The 16,892-nt window shown below is 46.4% G+C and overlaps 1 protein-coding gene across 4 annotated transcripts in view; it reads right to left on the bottom strand.

Annotated features, from left to right (window-relative positions):
* ZNF618 (zinc finger protein 618) overlaps positions 1–16,892 on the bottom strand; it is a 171,347-nt gene that overhangs the window by 69,885 nt on the left and 84,570 nt on the right. For all 4 annotated transcript variants that reach the window (XM_032200546.1, XM_032200548.1, XM_032200547.1 and 1 more), the window contains exons 3-4: positions 14,085–14,341; positions 3,973–4,050 (exon numbers count right to left, since the gene is read on the bottom strand). In XM_032200546.1, coding sequence (XP_032056437.1) covers positions 3,973–4,050; positions 14,085–14,341 — 335 coding nt within the window. The remainder of the gene's footprint in view (positions 1–3,972; positions 4,051–14,084; positions 14,342–16,892) is intronic.

The following is a 16,892-nucleotide window of genomic DNA, read 5'->3' as shown; positions in this document are numbered from 1 at the left end:
CATCAGCCAAACCCTCAGGCAAAGGCAGGTACTAGGTGTCTGACACATGGCGGTGGCTGATGCTCAGAAAAACCATCAGGCAAAGAGGGAATGCCAGGTCCTGCCACTGCTCCTTCCTTGCCCAGTCAAAAGGGTCCAGGATCTGCATTTCTGGCAGCTGATGATTGCACAGAATAGGCCAAGGGAGCTCAACTCACAGTACTTCGGGGACAAGCAGAACTAGAAGAGCTGGCTTGCCAGTGCTTTGGGGTTTGATCCAAGACGTGGACTGCAGATTCACAGGGAGAATATGAAGAGTGAAGAATCACACCCTCAGTGATAACCAGAAGGTTATCTCATATTTGTTATGGTGGCCAATACCAGCCACTGCTTCTACATAAAACCTTAGATACTTGTTGCAATAAAAGCATCTTCCAACAAAATTTCTTTAAGTCCTGCAGTCTTCTGCTATTTCCAGCATTGTTTCTGGCTCAGCTGTGTCTGACTCTCAATGGATAATAGGACACAGAGCTTTCCTCCATATAGGCCTTCTTTATTATTATTTTTTTAGGTATACATGACGTGCACATTCAATAGTATATTATTTGTCTGCAGATAGGTACACTTCTGAACTACTTAAGCAGCTAGTTCGGGGACTGTTTCTTGGAGAATCACATTTACAGAGTTGCATCAAATTTTCAATTTGATTTCTTGTTGACTAGTATACAAGAATAAATATCTCATTTTGATTTTTATTGTCTTTAGGCAATTTAAATGCACTTTAAATGTTACCACTGCATGCATCAATTTACAGCAAGATAAAACAACACTTTCTAAGTTTTACATACATAAATTGTGCTTTTCCAGTGCTGACATGAAAATTACTAATAAATTTCCACATACAAAATTTTGAAAATTTCCATCTTCTGTAGCTACACATAAAAAAGACTTTAGAAGCAAAAGGCAAAACAATGTCTCCACTGAGTTTGTGGTAAACCTACAGATATCAATTGTACATGTGTATGGTGATGAATCGAGACCATTTGATGCATACCTTAATTTCATTTGCAATATAAATAAATATATAAATACTAGTAAATTGAATCACACAATAGCAGCTGATCTCATACTAATGCAGCTCCTACAAATTCCTGTTGCAGTAAGGATCCCACAGTGCTTGTTGGAGATAGGTAAAATAAAAGCAATCCTTGTCCCAAATTTAAATATTGCTATCATTATTATAAAATTATTGCAATGCTGTGAGGCAACAGTAAAGCCCTCTGTATGTCAGCAAACTATTAGAATCACAGAACCATGGAATGGTTTGGGTTGGAAGGGACCTTGAAGTCCATCCAGTTCCAACCCCTGCCATGGGCCCAGGCTGCCCCCAGCCCCATCCAGCCTGGCCTTGGGCACTGCCAGGGATGGGGCACCCACAGCTCCTCTGGGCAGCCTGAGCCAGGGCCTCACCACCCTCTGAGTAAAGAATTTCTTCCTCATATTTAATCTAAACCTACCCTCTTTTAATTTAAAGCCATTACCCCTTGCCCTATCACTCCGCTCCCTGCAAAGAGTCGTGTCCCCCCCGCCCCGGCCAGGGCACTGTCAGGCCCCTGTAAGGTCAGCCTGGAGCCTTCTCTTCTCCAGGCTGAACAACCCCAACTCCCTCAGCCTGTCTCCATAGGAGAGGTGCTCCAACCCCTTGATCATCCTCGTGGCCTCCTCTGGACCTGTTCCAACAGCTCCATATCCAGGGGATTGTCCTGGCCCAGGTGCAGGACCTTGCACTTGGCCTTGTTGAACTCCATGAAATTGGCACAGGCCCACCTCTCTGGCCCGTCCAGGTCCCTCTGGATGGCATCCCTTTCCTGCAGCATGTCAACTGCACCACACAGCCTGGTTTCATCTGCAAACCTGCTTGCTGCGGGTGCACTCAATTCATGTCACTAATGAAAGTATTAAACAGTACTGTTCCTAATACAGACCTCTGAGGGACACCTGTCATAACTGGTCTTCATCTGCACATTGAACCTTTCACCACAGCTCTCTAGATGAAGCCATACAGCCAGTTCCTTACCCACCAAATAGTCCTCCCATCAAATCCATGTATCTCCAATTTAGAGATATGGATATTGCGTGGGACCATATCAAAGGCTTTGGGCAAGTCCAGGTAGATGACATCAGTTGCTCTTCCCTTGCCCACCAGTGCTGTCAATCTGTCATAAAAGGCCAGCAAGTTAGTCAGGCACAATTCGCCCCTAGTGAAGCCACGCAGGATGTCTCCATCACCAGTTTTCCAAGTCCCTTAGCATGGCTTCCAGGAAGATCTGCTCCATGATCTTCCCAGGCAAAGAACTGAGGCTGACCAATGTGTAGTTCCCTGCATCCTCCTTTTCACCCTTTCTCAAAATGGAGGTTATGCATCTCCTCCAGTCACTGGGGACTTTCCCTGACTGCCACAACTTTTCAAATATAATGGAGAGAGTGGCTTAGCAACTTCACCTGCCAGTGCCTTCAGGATTAGGTATGTTCCAGGAACCATATTCAGGTTCCTCAGACAGTCACAAACCTGATGTTCTCCTACAGTGGGTGGGGCAGTCGCCACTCACTATTATTTTATGGATTTTTTTCTTCAACTGCAGAGCGAAGCTAGTTTGTAGCAGTTATTTAAAGGACTTCTAGGAGTTTTGTTGGCATTTAGAAAGAAATACCAGTATCAAAAACCAATTATGCATCTATCTAAGGATACAGAAGAAGCTCTATGATGTTAAACAGCACACAAGAACTATGCAACCATGCAATTAAAGTATTTACTGTGACTGTAGACTCTGAGAAGTTTCAGATGCATGCTTCCTTTTCAGCTGTGCATTTGCTGACTTCTGAGAGTTTAAGCATTTAAGATTTAACACTACATTAGCATTCATTATTCCAAGATTTTCAGTTTTCATTGGGAGATTCCCTTATGTGCCTTCAGACATCCCAGTTAATTGTTTAATGGAAGACCAAGAACACTAATATTGCTAGTGAAAAATGAGGAGATATCGCAGATGCTCCTACAAGTCTGACACACTTCAGTGCTTAACTCAGGTGGAAAATAAAAACACCGAAAGGCTTGTGATCTAGTTTCAAGTCCCTATGGTTTTGCTATTTTAGATACGTATTTCTCCAAATTATACATGCTACGCTAATTGTACAAAACAGCCAAGCAAAACTTCCCCATTTCTGCAATTAAGTAACTTGAAATTAGCCAGACTTACAGAAAATTCAGGAAAAAGAAAATCACTTCTGACTAAGCACAAGAAATTTCATGCAAACAATACATTTGGAAAGTGACCTCAGCAGGGGCACGGGGATGATTTCAAGTATCATTTTATGTGTAGCATGAAAATACAGAAGCATACCACTGCCAGCATAAAGTGAGATACACAATTTAGCAGCCTGTACTGTGGGCATCCATAAATAGTAACGAACATCAGCACCTGATGTGTTTTACTGTGTGTAATCCTTTTCCATGAATAAAAACAACCCTCTGCACAGGTATGAACATCCTGAAGTCCTGGATTTTGCCTGAACTTTTTGCCTTGGTCTGTAACCGTCCTCCACCTAGACACAGCAGGGGTGGATCATAACACCTCGGGCAGGTGCCTACAGTGCCTGAGGCTGGCACATGATTTCATCTGCCAGGAGAGACTTAGTGATTTGCAGCTCTCCCAACACACAGTAATGCCGCAAACAGCCCCGTGCAGTAAATACTGCAGTTATCCTACTGCACCAAGCACAGCGGCTGGTCACAACTTCAGGAGGAATACTGCTGGAGTGGAGAGCCACAGAGATCAGAGAGCCAAAAAGATTATCCTACAAACGGGCTACCCAAAAGAAGCATTAGTGACGGACAGAGAAGTGGCAGAGCAATCTTCAAAGCCTTCCCCAAAATATTCCCTGAGCTTGAATGTTACCCCAGGATTCCCAAATATTTGAGCAGGAGAGAGATACCTCTATGAGCTCGCACATGGGTCTGGAAACAGTTGTAATACTTGTATTTCTTCCCACATATTCCACACTCATAAGATCCTGAAAAACAAGACAGAAAAGCATACAACGCCATATTAGATCAGGAAAAACAGCCTCACCATAAACTTATCCGTAAACCAGGGACAAAAAAAATGCAGTTTGCAACAAAGTAATTTTTGGAAGATTCATGGAGATAAATGCAGGAAATCACTACGCAGACTCTATTCCTTTTACAGCCTTATTTAAGATTCCTTGGCATATTACCCTGAACTTACATTTTCAGTATATCTTTATAAATTTGCTAACATGAAAGAGCCACTCTCAAAATAGCCTGACTTATAATTTTATAATAATGACTAATATTTCCTATGGACAGAAATAACCTTGAATTACTTTTCAGTAAGTTCCTAGTAAATGGGAAAAAAGCTTTTCAACTGAAAAAAAGAAGGCAGTATGTTATCTTGAGGCAAGTAGTTTTCAAAATTTCTCAAGAAATGCACAATGTACAAATTTCTCAGGAAACCCACAGAGATTTGGTAAATATCCACCCAGAGGAAACCAAATAGATACAAATAGAACTTTTGACCTTTTTAAGGAAAATCACATGACCACAGTAGTCTCTCTTCTCAATTTGTGTATCTAATTCCAGAAAACACACATCTGCAAATAGTCATTTGAAATGAAACCAGAGAAAGAGAGCTGGGAGAATCATTTGTAATGATGAAATTATGCAATGAATTTAGCCTCTTCTGTTTATTGGACAGGCAGACAAAAATTTCCTCAGATTTGTTATTTAAGATGATTCAACCCTTTTTTCCCACTCCATCTTGGCAAACAGGCTGTAAGTTAGACTTTAAAGCTCTCACTTGCAAAATGTATTGCATTTGTTAGCTGTCCATCAGCAGGTAAGTAATAGATCCTGTATGTCCTATCTGGTAGAGCAAGGACAGCACTCACTGGAAGAGGAGGTGGGAGAAGGCAGGGCTGAGGATTCTTTAGTGTGAACGGAGTATTTCCTTTCCATGGACATGCATGCAACCTTGGAAAAATCTTCCTGATCATGCAAAACAGCAAAACTCAAGGATGAGCCACAAACAAGAACACAACATTCACGCTCACGTCCAAATAAACACTTCCAAACATCACATTACAGCAATACTTACTGTGTGTTACTCTTGAGTAAGGTCTTTCCAGGAACAAAATCAAACATGTTTTTTGAACACACTGTACACACATTCTTTCTTCTCCATGTCCTATTGCTTACAGCTTCTGAAGAAAACAACCCTCCTCCCATCTCACAGCCATGCTGAATTCCCTGCCCATCACTGTTAGCATCACTTAGGACTCTCTTTTGAGCTTGGGAGGATACTTTGTCACTGATGCTCAAACACGCAATTCGCTATAGCCCGAACACAGGAGAACACATCTGGAAAAACACTCTAAAATACGGACACTGTAGTCAGTTGACTGTGATCTGCTCCACAGCCTCTTACATTGTACCTAGCCGCATTTCCTGTATACAGATACAAATAGATGGCAAGTCAGCAGCATCTGCCAGCCCTCATTGTCCATGCTCAAAGACTGATGAAATTGATCGCGAATCTCCACAGCTCTTTTCTGAAAACTATTCCAGCTAGAGTCCCAGAGCAAGCACGGCCAGAAGATGAGTGCGCTCCCGATCATTTGGGCCATTCCAACCCGTAACCTTGTTCAGTGCCTGAGGTTCAGCTGTACCACCAGCAAACTGAAACTGCCACCCACCCATGCCCCTAAAACAGTGCTGCGTACACACAGAGCACTGCAAAAAATAAAAATAGATGAAAACCAATTAGGGGCTCTGGGCTGATTTCACACACACATACCTCCCCCTCCCCCCCCCCAATTCTTGTATTTCTCTCCTCCTCTGCAGGTGGTCTAAGGCACATAAATGCATTTGCTTGTGCAGAAGTTCTTCAAGAAGAACATAAGCCATACAAGTGATTGCATAGTGTCTTCCCTTGCCAGAATGCAACCAAACCGGCACTGCTGCCCCATGCAATGGGCTCTGCCCAGGAAGCAAGGGCAGGAACTGAAGGCAGAACAGAGCCCAGCACATCTCATAGCAAATGCTTTGGTCCCAATATCCCCTGTGACTCAGCTCTCACATGTAACGTGGGGAAGGCTACAGACAGCTTTGCCAGGGGCACCTCTACCCACCTCCGGTGTGCAGGTGGCCGAGCGCTGCCCCACAGGGACTGCGAGACAGCCCAACAGCCCCAGCTGCGTATGCAGCACACCATGGTGGGGTCAGAGGCACAGATCCCACTGTGAAAGGAGGGAGTGTTTGCCACAGTAAATGTATTGTTAGAGTTGACTAGAGATGAAGTGAAATAACACATGCTAAGGCTTTACAGAGGACATGCTCGTGTTGCCTTGGGCACTGCCACTGTGGTCATGGCTTATTTCAGACCTCACCCACATCAGGATGTGCCATGCAAGGTTAAAGCCGCTTGTAGTAGGTGAGAAGATGGGGAGGGTTTTTGGTTAGTTGGTGCACTCAGTTTGGCCAGACTTCTACTGAGCCTTGCAGATAGAATTTGGGCAACACACTCAGCGTGTCCAGAGCTTTCCCTTGCTCTCTTGTTCCTGATTAGACTTTCACACCCTTCCATCACATACCAGACATGTATCTCAATACACGGTCAAAAATCCAGGTCCCTGAATATCGATTTTGTGTTTATCCAACAGGAGAGCCACGTTCCACTGCTTTTCCATCTAAATTGTGCGGAAAAAAATCAGAAAAGAGCCCTTAAAGTGGATGCATTTCCAAAGGATAATGATGGTTGATACCTATTAAACATCTCTGTAGCCTCTGACATTTTGTTTCCAAGCCACAGAGACAGATGGGCTTGGAAATTTTTAAGGCTTTTGCAGCACTTACGTGGTTTAACTAAGGAGAATCCAAAGATCTCACGAATTATGTGTGCATAGCAGCTCAGTACCTGAGACATCAGCATCATGGTATGAATCAAGCATGTACATGTTAGATTGATAGTCTCAAAGCAGAAGGATTCACTCTTCACATTGTCTCAGAAACATTTCCGATATAATGCATGACTTGAAAAATCCTCTCCAAAATATTTTTCATAAAGCCTGGACCAGACTGGGAGTTGAAATAGTCTTGTATAAAACTTCTCCTGACCAACTCACAGATAACTCAGTCCTTCAAAACACAAATACTGACCTGATGGTATTCCCAGAATTAGAAAATGATCCACACCAGCCAAACAGTTTCCCTCCCTTTCTCTTGATTTATAACACCAACGCCATTTTATTTTCCTCTCCTTTCTAGATCACTTCACAGTCTGCTTCTTGGCCTTTCTTGCCCTCACAGCCCTGCCCTGAGAAATGCTGATGTGCTGGAGCTCTTCAAATGGCCCTGGCCCAAGGCCAGCACATGAAGTGAGCAAGATAAAATGGACAAAGGAGGAGGAGAGGAGACATCGGCTCTCTAAGCTGTGCCCTCCCAGACACACCGGTGAGGAGACAGCAGCTCTGGGCCCATGGGAGCCATCAGTCTATTGGCTGCCCTTGCTTGGGATGACCCGGGTGACCCATGGGCCTTGTGAGACTCATGCATAACAGCAGATCAAAAGGAATCACAGAACTGCAGAATCACAGAATTGTAGGGGTTGGAAGGGACCTCAAGAGATCATCAGGTCCAACCTCCTTAGCAGGATCCCTAAAGCAGGTTGCCCAGGTAGGCGTCCAGATAGGCCTTGAATATCTCCAGAGAAGGAGACTCCACAACCTCCCTGGGCAGCCTGTTCCAGTGCTCCATCACCCTTACTGTGAAGAAGTTCTTTCACATGTTGGTGCAGAACTTCCTGTGCTCATTTTGTGGCCATTGCCCCTTGTCCTGTTCCCAGAAACCACTGAAAAGAGGTTGGCCACATCACTCCATCTCCCACACTCCAGGTATTTGTAAACATTGATGAGATCCCCTCTCAGTCTTCTTTTCTCAAGGCTGAACAGACCCAGGTCTCTCAGCCTTTCCTCATAGGGAAGATGCTCCAGACCCTGTATCATCTTTGTGGCCCTCCGCTGGACTCCTTCTAGGAGATCCCTGTCTTTCTTGTACCGGGGAGCCCAGAACTGGACACAGTACTCCAGGTGAGGCCTGACCAGGGCAGAGCAGAGGGGGAGGATCACCTCCACCTGTTGGCCATGCTCCTTTTAATGCACGCCAGGATGCCCTTGGCCTTCTCGGCCACCAGGGCACACTGCTGGTTCATGGCCGACCTGTTGTCCACCTGTTGTCCACCAGGAACCCCTAGGTCATTATCTGGTGAGCTCCTCTCCAGCAGGTCATCCCCCAGCCCATACTTATCCATGTGGTTGTTCCTTTCTAGGTGCAGGACTCTACATTTGCTCTTGTACACTTACTCTTCTTCATTGGGTTTCTTCCCTGAATCCTTCACCCCTTCCACTGGCTGTCCTGGGGTCAAAAGGGTGTTTGTATGAACTTCATTAGCACCTGGATAATTAAGCACCTGCAGCCAGACAGCAGCTTCCAGCAGAAAGCAGAACCGGAGGGCAGCCCCACAGGGCTGAGAGCAAAAGGGCACAAACTCAGCAAAACACAAAAAAGGGCACGTTTTGGGGGTCTGCCCCAGTCTCCTCCAGGTGCTGCCCGAGCTCCAGTCCAGCTGCAGCCCCTGGTATCCTCTTGGCCCAAACCAGACTCTCCAGAAGATTTTTGGGAAGTGTCACTTGGTTCACCCCATCCTTCAGGTCCTTACTTGTAAAAGAAGGACTCTGTTTCTAAAGCAGGGGGGGTATGAGGAGAAGACGGTGGTGAAGTGGGAGGGGAGCAGGAGGTGGTGGCCCCAGCCCTTCGTCGTGAGGGGGCTGAGAGTAAAAGTGAGGGCAAATGGAAACATCAGGGTGCGGTTGGGCCTCAGGATGTGGGACCTACATTCCTGCCAGGAATAAAAGTCCCAGAAGAGGAAAGGGTGCTGTTCTGAGGAGTTTGGACTAGAGGGAACGGCCTCAAGTGGCACCAGGGGAGCTTCAGGTTGGAAATGAGGAGACATTTCTTCTCAGAAAGAGCAGTCAGGCATTGGAACGGGTTGTCAGGGAAGTGGTGCTGTCACCATCCCTGGCGGTGTGTTTAAGGAAAGGTTGGACGTGGTGCTTGGGGACAAGGTTTAGTGGGTGACAGTGGTGGTAGGGTGATGGTTGGACCAGATGATCCTGGGAGGTGTTTTCCAACCTTTCTGTGATTCTATGTTACACTGACGAGAGGCTAGAGCCTGAGCTGGAAAACGGCATGTGGAACATGTGGAACAAGGTCTTAGCAGGCTGCAATTTGCAAGGTCCTGCAGTTTTGCCACCTAACCTAACCCATAAAAGTGGCCTAGAAGAAAGCTGGAGAGGGACTCTATCAGGGAGTGTAGCCATGGGACAAGGAATAATGGCTTTGAACAAATGGAGGGGAGATTTAGCTTGGATGTGATATGAGGAAGAAATTCTTCACTCAGAGCACAAAGCACACATGGGAACTAGGGCTGAAGATGCACCTTGCTTCTGTTCTTCTCTGTAAAGAATTGAACAAAATTACCTAAAAAACAGTGTTAAAATAAACCCAGGACACAGGATGGGAGGTGCAGGGCAGTCCCTGTGGTCAAGGGGCAGCCTTTCTCTCTGTCAAGCCAAATGGCCGGGGGGAGCCAGCCCCAGAAAAGGGGCCCTCAGCCCCCCAACCCTCCTCCTTCTTCCACAGGAGGGCATCTTCCAGGCCGCTCCCAACACAGCCGCCTTTGGCCACGCATGGGCCACTGCAGCGCAGAGGCTTGCTAAGGTCACAGTGGCCACCACTGCCCCGCCTTTGCTGCGGGCCCTATAAAACAGCCCCCCTGAAGCTGGCCCACCACTCGCTCAGCGACTAGGGCCTCTGACAGCCAGCGTACGCGGCAGGAAGGAGACCAGAAGCAGCAAGGCGAGAAGCAGCCCTGCTGGTGTGCGAGGACAGCAATGTCATCCAAAGAAGCACCAAGAAGGAATGCAGCTAACAAGAAGGAGAAGTGTCATGGGCAGAGGGATAGCGCCGGCAGCACAAGACACACCAGTGCTTGAGAGACCTCTGGCGCGCAGCCCACAGACACATTTCAGCGGTACCACTGGTACCACAACGACACAGGGAACAGGCTGCCCCCTCTAACATCCAGCGACAGGGGGCCTGGGCCTTCCCATAGGCACAACGGTGGCATGGGGCAAAATCAGGAGCATCAGGCAGACAGCCATGGGGAGCAGAGGCATAGTCCTGAATGGAGCGTGGGACTCAGCCATGGCTGTAAAACAGACGGCAGCATTGAACCCATGCATGAAAATCAAGCTGACAGCAGCATGGGACCTCGGGGTGGAACTGGATGACCCCCTGGTTCGGCACCCTGGCCTGAAAACATTCTGGATGGAAGGCATCCTGTTTGGGCAATCCCGGGCAAAGACTGGCTTACCCTTCTGCCAAGGACTGTGGAGCCCATGGAGATGAATCCACCAGAAGATGTGGAGGAACACATGGAAGTAGATCCATCTCCACCAGAACAGACTTGGGACTACCGCAGCATGTCGTTGCTCTCTTCCATCCAAGAGCACCAGCAGCGTCGCAGGAGTGCCCGGCCAGCTCCCTACTCGTTGCTCAGGCTCCATCCCAAGCATTAGCTTGGAGCCACCAAACACCATGGACATCCCGCAGGCTTACCTGCAAGATGTCCCAGCAATAAAGAAATCTGTTGCCAATTCTCAGGGGTTGTGTGAGTGCTTCTTTCCCATCCCCCAGTCCTTGTGCGAGAGGTATCGTCCCTTCTGCATGGAGGCTCAAGGAAGAGCACAAGAGAGGACCCAGCTTCCTTCGTGCTGCTGCGCTGGAGTGACAGGAGGAGTCCCCGAGGGCCACCATGCACCTTTAACATTTGTGAAAATAGTCTGAGGGGTGCAAATTGTAGTGTGTAAGCAATTATAGGTGGCTAATTTCTTATATTTGGAGTATGTTCATAGACCTTCCTCTTCCTTTTGATCTTGTTGATGAGCTCCTTGCTCATCCACACAGGTCTCCTGCCTCCCTTCCCCGATTTCCTACTCTTAGGGATCCTGAACTTGAAAGAAGTGCTGTTTAAATGTTGCCCTGCTCTCACAAGCACCCTTGCCTTCTAGCAATCTTGCCCATGAGATAACTCCAAATAGGTCTTAAGAGAGGTCGAAGTTGCCTCTCCGAAAGTCCATGGTAGAAATCCTACTGTTTGCCTTACTTCTTCCACCAAGTTCCATCTTGAACTCCAGTATCTCATGGATCGCTGCATCCCAACACTGCATTCCAAAATCTGTAGCAGTCCAAAAATTCAAACATCAAACATCAAACATCAGCAGAGCCATGGCACTTCCCGTTCATCCACCGCAGGGCTTGAAACAGAGTTTGGCGTAGACCAGAGCTCAGGGAGAGGCACGGGAACTTGCAGCCAAACAGCAGGCAGCATGCACACAGCCTAATCTGATGAAAGCCCTACAAGAGAACAACGGCTACCGAGCTGGGAATCCCTGTTATAAACTGCTGAAAGTTACAGATGTGTGAACATGGCAGGGTCCTGCAAGAGACGTGGCTCAGAAAAGAGGCACAGATCTTCTAACACACGCTGCGGCCCAGCCCTGACGCCAAGCCCCCAGTGAGCTCTGTCACCTGCAGCCACTTGGGCTCTGCCCCCGCGGGCACCCCTGGCTCAGGTGAGACATCCCCTGTGCTGCCCACTGTGCCCACTGCACCATGAAACCACAGTCTGGGGAGCAGGCTTCCCATTCCCATGGAAAGGATGGGGATTCATTTACCTCCAGTTCTCTACTTCATCCCACAACATGAATTACTATAAAAAATAACCCTTTTTGACACCTTCTCAGCTTCTCTGATGAAGGGGAATAAAACCCTGCCGAGGCCTTGCCTTTCTGCATGGCTGAAGTGATTTAGACACAGGGCTACCAGAATTGGAAGAAAGGCTCCAGGAGAACACCTCCTGGAAGCACCAGCAAGCAGCAGCAGAACGCGTGGAGCCTCTGCTCCGGAGCTGGGCAGCACTGGTGCCCCCCGCTGCCTGCAACCTTGTGGCTGCCTCAGAGCAGCAGACGAAATCTCCGGCGCAGCAGCAGGCACAGGGCTTTTCCCCTGTGAGTTCTGCAGATGGCTGCAGCCATAGAAATAGTGCCTGCCTGTGGTTTCTGTGGGGAGTGGAGGGGACCAGAAGAATTGACTGGGAGCCAGTTCCAAGAAACCACAAGGAACTGATATCTGGGCACCATGGTCAGTCCACACAGAGCACAGTATTTGGTGGCCAAACAGAAAAGTTATTCAGAGCCATCTCCCCAACAAGCAAGAATTATGCGAATGGCTGGATGAATAGGGGCACTTACAGGGCTCTTTGCACAAAGGAATCGGCCACTAACTGCCAATCGCCTCAGGACCAAGTTGCCTTTAAAGAAACCCAGCACGAGGCTATAAAATAACAAATGCAATGCACATTTCATTTCAAGAAGCAATTCCAGATAGAAGTTCTCCGGTTTGCTTTCTAAAACTCTCAACTACCACTTGTTAGCTAGTAAATAACCCTCTCTGTCCCTCACCCCATGGGGAGGAAATCCCTCACCCCAGCCTGTCCCCAGCACCCTCGATATGTGACATGTTGGTGTGCATCCAAGCTAGCCAACAGCAAAATCCCATTCCCCACTTTGCATGACAATCTAGTCAACCTTAGCTGGAAACCACATTCTCAGGAGACACCATCTGCAGAGCCCAGCCAGCAGGAGGAGGGGAAGGGGGTTCTACGTGACAGAGGCCCAGATCCCCTCGACAAGGGCTGGCGTCCACAGATGGAAAAGAAGCTCCTATTGCCTCTGCTCAGCAGCCATCCCCAGGGATACCTCTGTGTTTCAGGGTTGCCCATACAGTCTTCAACTTCTCAAGAGCTGTGGAGGCACAAAAAAAATCTGAAAATACACAGAGTGTTTCCTTCAAAGTAGAAGATTTTTAAGTTGAAGCCAGTTATAGACTTAGGCTTTTCCCAAATGTTTTAAACTTCCATAAAATAGCAGTGACCACCCACCCTGCCTCTTCTAGTGGCTGTCCTGATGGCGAAGGGAAAACAAGCAGGACCACAATGCTCCCAAGACAGTCCTCAGCTAACAACATCCTCCAGGATTTCTTTCCAACAGCATGAACAGCAATCAAGCAAAAATCAGGAGAAAATCTAACATCAGTGGCTCTTTTCCTTCCCCCTGCAAGACAAACCAACCCCAAAAGCAACACCAGGCAGCTCAAATTAGCTTTCTCCCTAGCCCCTTAAAGGAAACATCATCCCACTCCTCTCTCCTCTTCGTTATCAGCAACCACCCTCACTCTCAGAGTCACTGCATGGCACCTGGGACCTGCTCCATGTCCCAGAGATGTAGGAGACCCTTTAGCCAGAGCAGAGGCTCCCCCAGGGCCCCACAGAAATGCCCTTGCCCGGAGCAGGAGAGGACAGTCTGATGTTCACAGCAAAAAAGAAAACCTTCTCATGACAACTTTACAGCTCTAGGTGGGGTAGATATAGGAAATACTGTTTTGGAAGTGGTGCACCGCAGCCAACTCAAAGTCAAAATTATTCTGAAATGTTACTAGCAAACATAAAAACTAACAAACAGCAACCTGAAGAACTGTTTCTAAGATAAATCTAATTATTTAAAGGAACATCTACTTTCATCAGAGCAACTTCCCTCAAAACACTGAAACTTTTTCTCAAGCTTTTTTTCCTGGTCTCCTCTATACTGGGCAGCCCTGGGTTCACCAAGAATTTTGCATGACTGATGGACATGCGATTTAACTCTTCAGAAGAGGTGATAATCCTTCTCTTAAAGTTACCCTTATCTTGGTTGCGTCTTTAGGAGTGACCAGATGCAAACAGATAGCAATAGTTAAAGGAAGTCACTAATCCTAAGCCAGGCCCCAGGGAGCAATGTGCACCCCGCTCTGGTCTGTTCAGCAGAGCCAAGGCACCAGAAGCAGCTCTGGGGCACACTGACCCAAGGCTTACCGAGCGTCTGCTGGTTGCGAACCCCACCGATCACCACGCAGATCTCTGCTGGCACGTCTCCTGGCCCATCTTTTATATTCTTCTTCGAATCTTTGGCATCATCCTGCCAGATCACCTCTTCGATGTAGTCATCTGGTACCTCTGTTTTCACCTTCACCTCAGTCATCATTCCAGCCTCTTCACTGGGTGAGGACTGAGATGTCACCGAATCGGAGCCCTCTGCTTTTGGGCTCCGTGGGCTCCTCTTCAAACACTCCCTGAATGGGGGGAAAAGAAGAGAAACCATGAATTCTCATTTTCAAACACTCACATTTAATGAGTGGGAATTCGGTAAAGATATTTTTGTTTAAGGCAATTATTTTAAAATGTGGCTTATTTCAAAATATGGTTAGGTATGGGTGCCACTCATATAAACAAACAATAATTACATAATAGTAAACAATTAAAACTTAACCAGACAAAAGTAGTAAAACCACTTGCCAGGTATGAAAATAACCTTACTCATCACTAACAACACTATCAGTCAAAACCAGCCCAATTCAGTGAGCAGGAGCACAGAACTTCAGATGGCTCCTAGAAGGTCCACGACAACAACTCCAGCAGTCCAAACAATGACTATCGTGCCAAAAGTAGTCCACACATGCAGAGGAAACATCATTTGCTCCCAACATTTGTAATTTGGAGCTATCTCTGCCCCTGTGCATTCCTGCATGCGTTAATCTACTGTTGCATCTTCTCTTAAACCTTCAAAGCAACCTAACTCTCATCCTGTGGTATTCACATGGCCTTATTTAACATATACAGTGATGATCAAAGAGGTGATATAGAGTGATGATCATACAGCATGATAACAACTTCTATGGAGGCTATTAATTTATGGGCAGATGCAAGTATTAAAGATGACAGGGAAAGTGTAGTGGGCAGGGAAAGATGGAGGAGGAAAGGATTTAGGAGCAGATGAACAAAATAGTGAGAAAAAAACAAAATTAACAGAAGAAAAGAATCAAAACAAAATACATAAATTCCCAGACCCCCTAAGAAAAGGAAGGAACCTGGACAACCAAAAGCTGCAAGGCAATACCAGCAAATTCAAATGTGCTGAGGTGGCAAAAAAAAACAAAGGGATTTAGAGCACATTAGACAAAGACCAAGTATTAACCCAGTGTAGCTCCTTTTCCAAATGCGCCATCCCATCATTCTTTATGGGCTCCCTGTTTTCAAGACTGACTATTAATAAATTGTAACATGCAATGCAAAAATAAAATAATTGCTGGTTCAGTCTGCGCAGAAATCAGAAGAACTAAATTTATAACAATATCCTAGACTAGACAGAACGTGAGATTTTAAAGAGTATGAGACATATTTAGAGTCATATTAACACTGGGAACAGCCAGCAGTGTTTGAAAAAGTTATAAGCGGAAGTAATAGACAAAATTAAGTGAAAAATAGGCTGAACTTATGGATTGGAGTTATTAGACCATGCAATGGCAAAAAAAAAAGAAGTAAATCCCATTGCTTGGAACACTATAGGAAGTCAGAACAAAGCATAAATTAACATGATATAAAACTAACTCCTGCAACGCTTTCAGATTCTGGTTATGAAGCTGGAAGACAAATCCAAATGTTGCAACTGAAGAAGGCGCTCAGCGGGTAAGCCTGGGAGGCTGGAGATGAGAGGAGCAGATGAAGGAAGAGAACAATCTTTTGCAGTAATTACTGCACAACCTCCTACACAGACATGTAGCTGCTATTTCAGAATGGGTCAATCACATCGTATCACCAGATATTTTATTATTCATCGTTTCATTCTCATTATGGAATGAAATGTGCAATTAATAGCCCCTAAACAGAGAGAATTAGCCTTGACCTGCCTCCCCACTCATTCCCATCCTCCTCACACATGCTTCCCCCCATGCTCCCAAAATCATCCAGGGCTTTTACAAGTGAGAAAGATGAATTAAGACAGAGAAAACGTGGCTGAAAATTGGAAGTTCTTTATGGTAATATTATTGGACGTCCAAGAAGGTCCATCAGTCTTACCAGACAGCAACATGGCTGAGTGCCCGCTCCAAAGCCGAAGCAAAGGCAGCAGCCAGGAGTGAGAGTGAAAAGGGTAGGATCAATTGTAAATCAATCAGACCAGGAAGGTGTGAAATGCAAAACACTGATAAAGGCAGCAAAAGCCACGGGTTCTGGGGACGAAAATCCCTCCCTTAATGGGGGAAAAGGAGGAAGACCAAAATCAAAGCACTACAATTCTCACTGTTAGGCAGAAAGGTAAAAGCAGTCAGTAAAAGCCGGTTTTGACCTAAAATGAAGGCGAAATGGCTCAGTTATTGATGGCACAGCAACCTGTACTTGCCAATCCCAGACAGAACAACATAAAAATCAATGCAGGAGCTAAGTGATGTGGAATTAAAAGCTTATACAGCTAGCAGTGAGACTAAGGATAGTGCTTTCTGAGCAGATCATAAGTTTGGTGGGAATAACAGAGATATTCTGACGGTGCCCAGCTTTATGTCACATTCAGACAAAATTTATCAGCAGTACATGGTCCAGAGAGAGCAACAGGCCACATGCTGTAAGGCAAAACGCTATCCTCAACCTGTAGTGCTCCTGAGCAGAGGTATTTCCACAGAGCTTCCCAAGTGGTTGATTTGAGGCAGACTTATTCATCGTGCTCTGGAATTAAATTTAAAACCATTGCTGCCAAAATTTACTGCTGACTGAAGGAGGTGTGGGGGATGGAGAGCAATGACTGTGAAAGGGACACCAAAACCAGTGATCCCAGTGGCTCTGTCAACTGGA

The sequence above is a fragment of the Aythya fuligula genome, chromosome 19 (genome assembly GCF_009819795.1).
Source record: "Aythya fuligula isolate bAytFul2 chromosome 19, bAytFul2.pri, whole genome shotgun sequence".
Taxonomy (NCBI): Eukaryota; Metazoa; Chordata; class Aves; order Anseriformes; family Anatidae; genus Aythya; species Aythya fuligula.
Note: the sequence above shows the minus strand (reverse complement) of the source record. Positions and strands in the feature narration are given on the sequence as shown.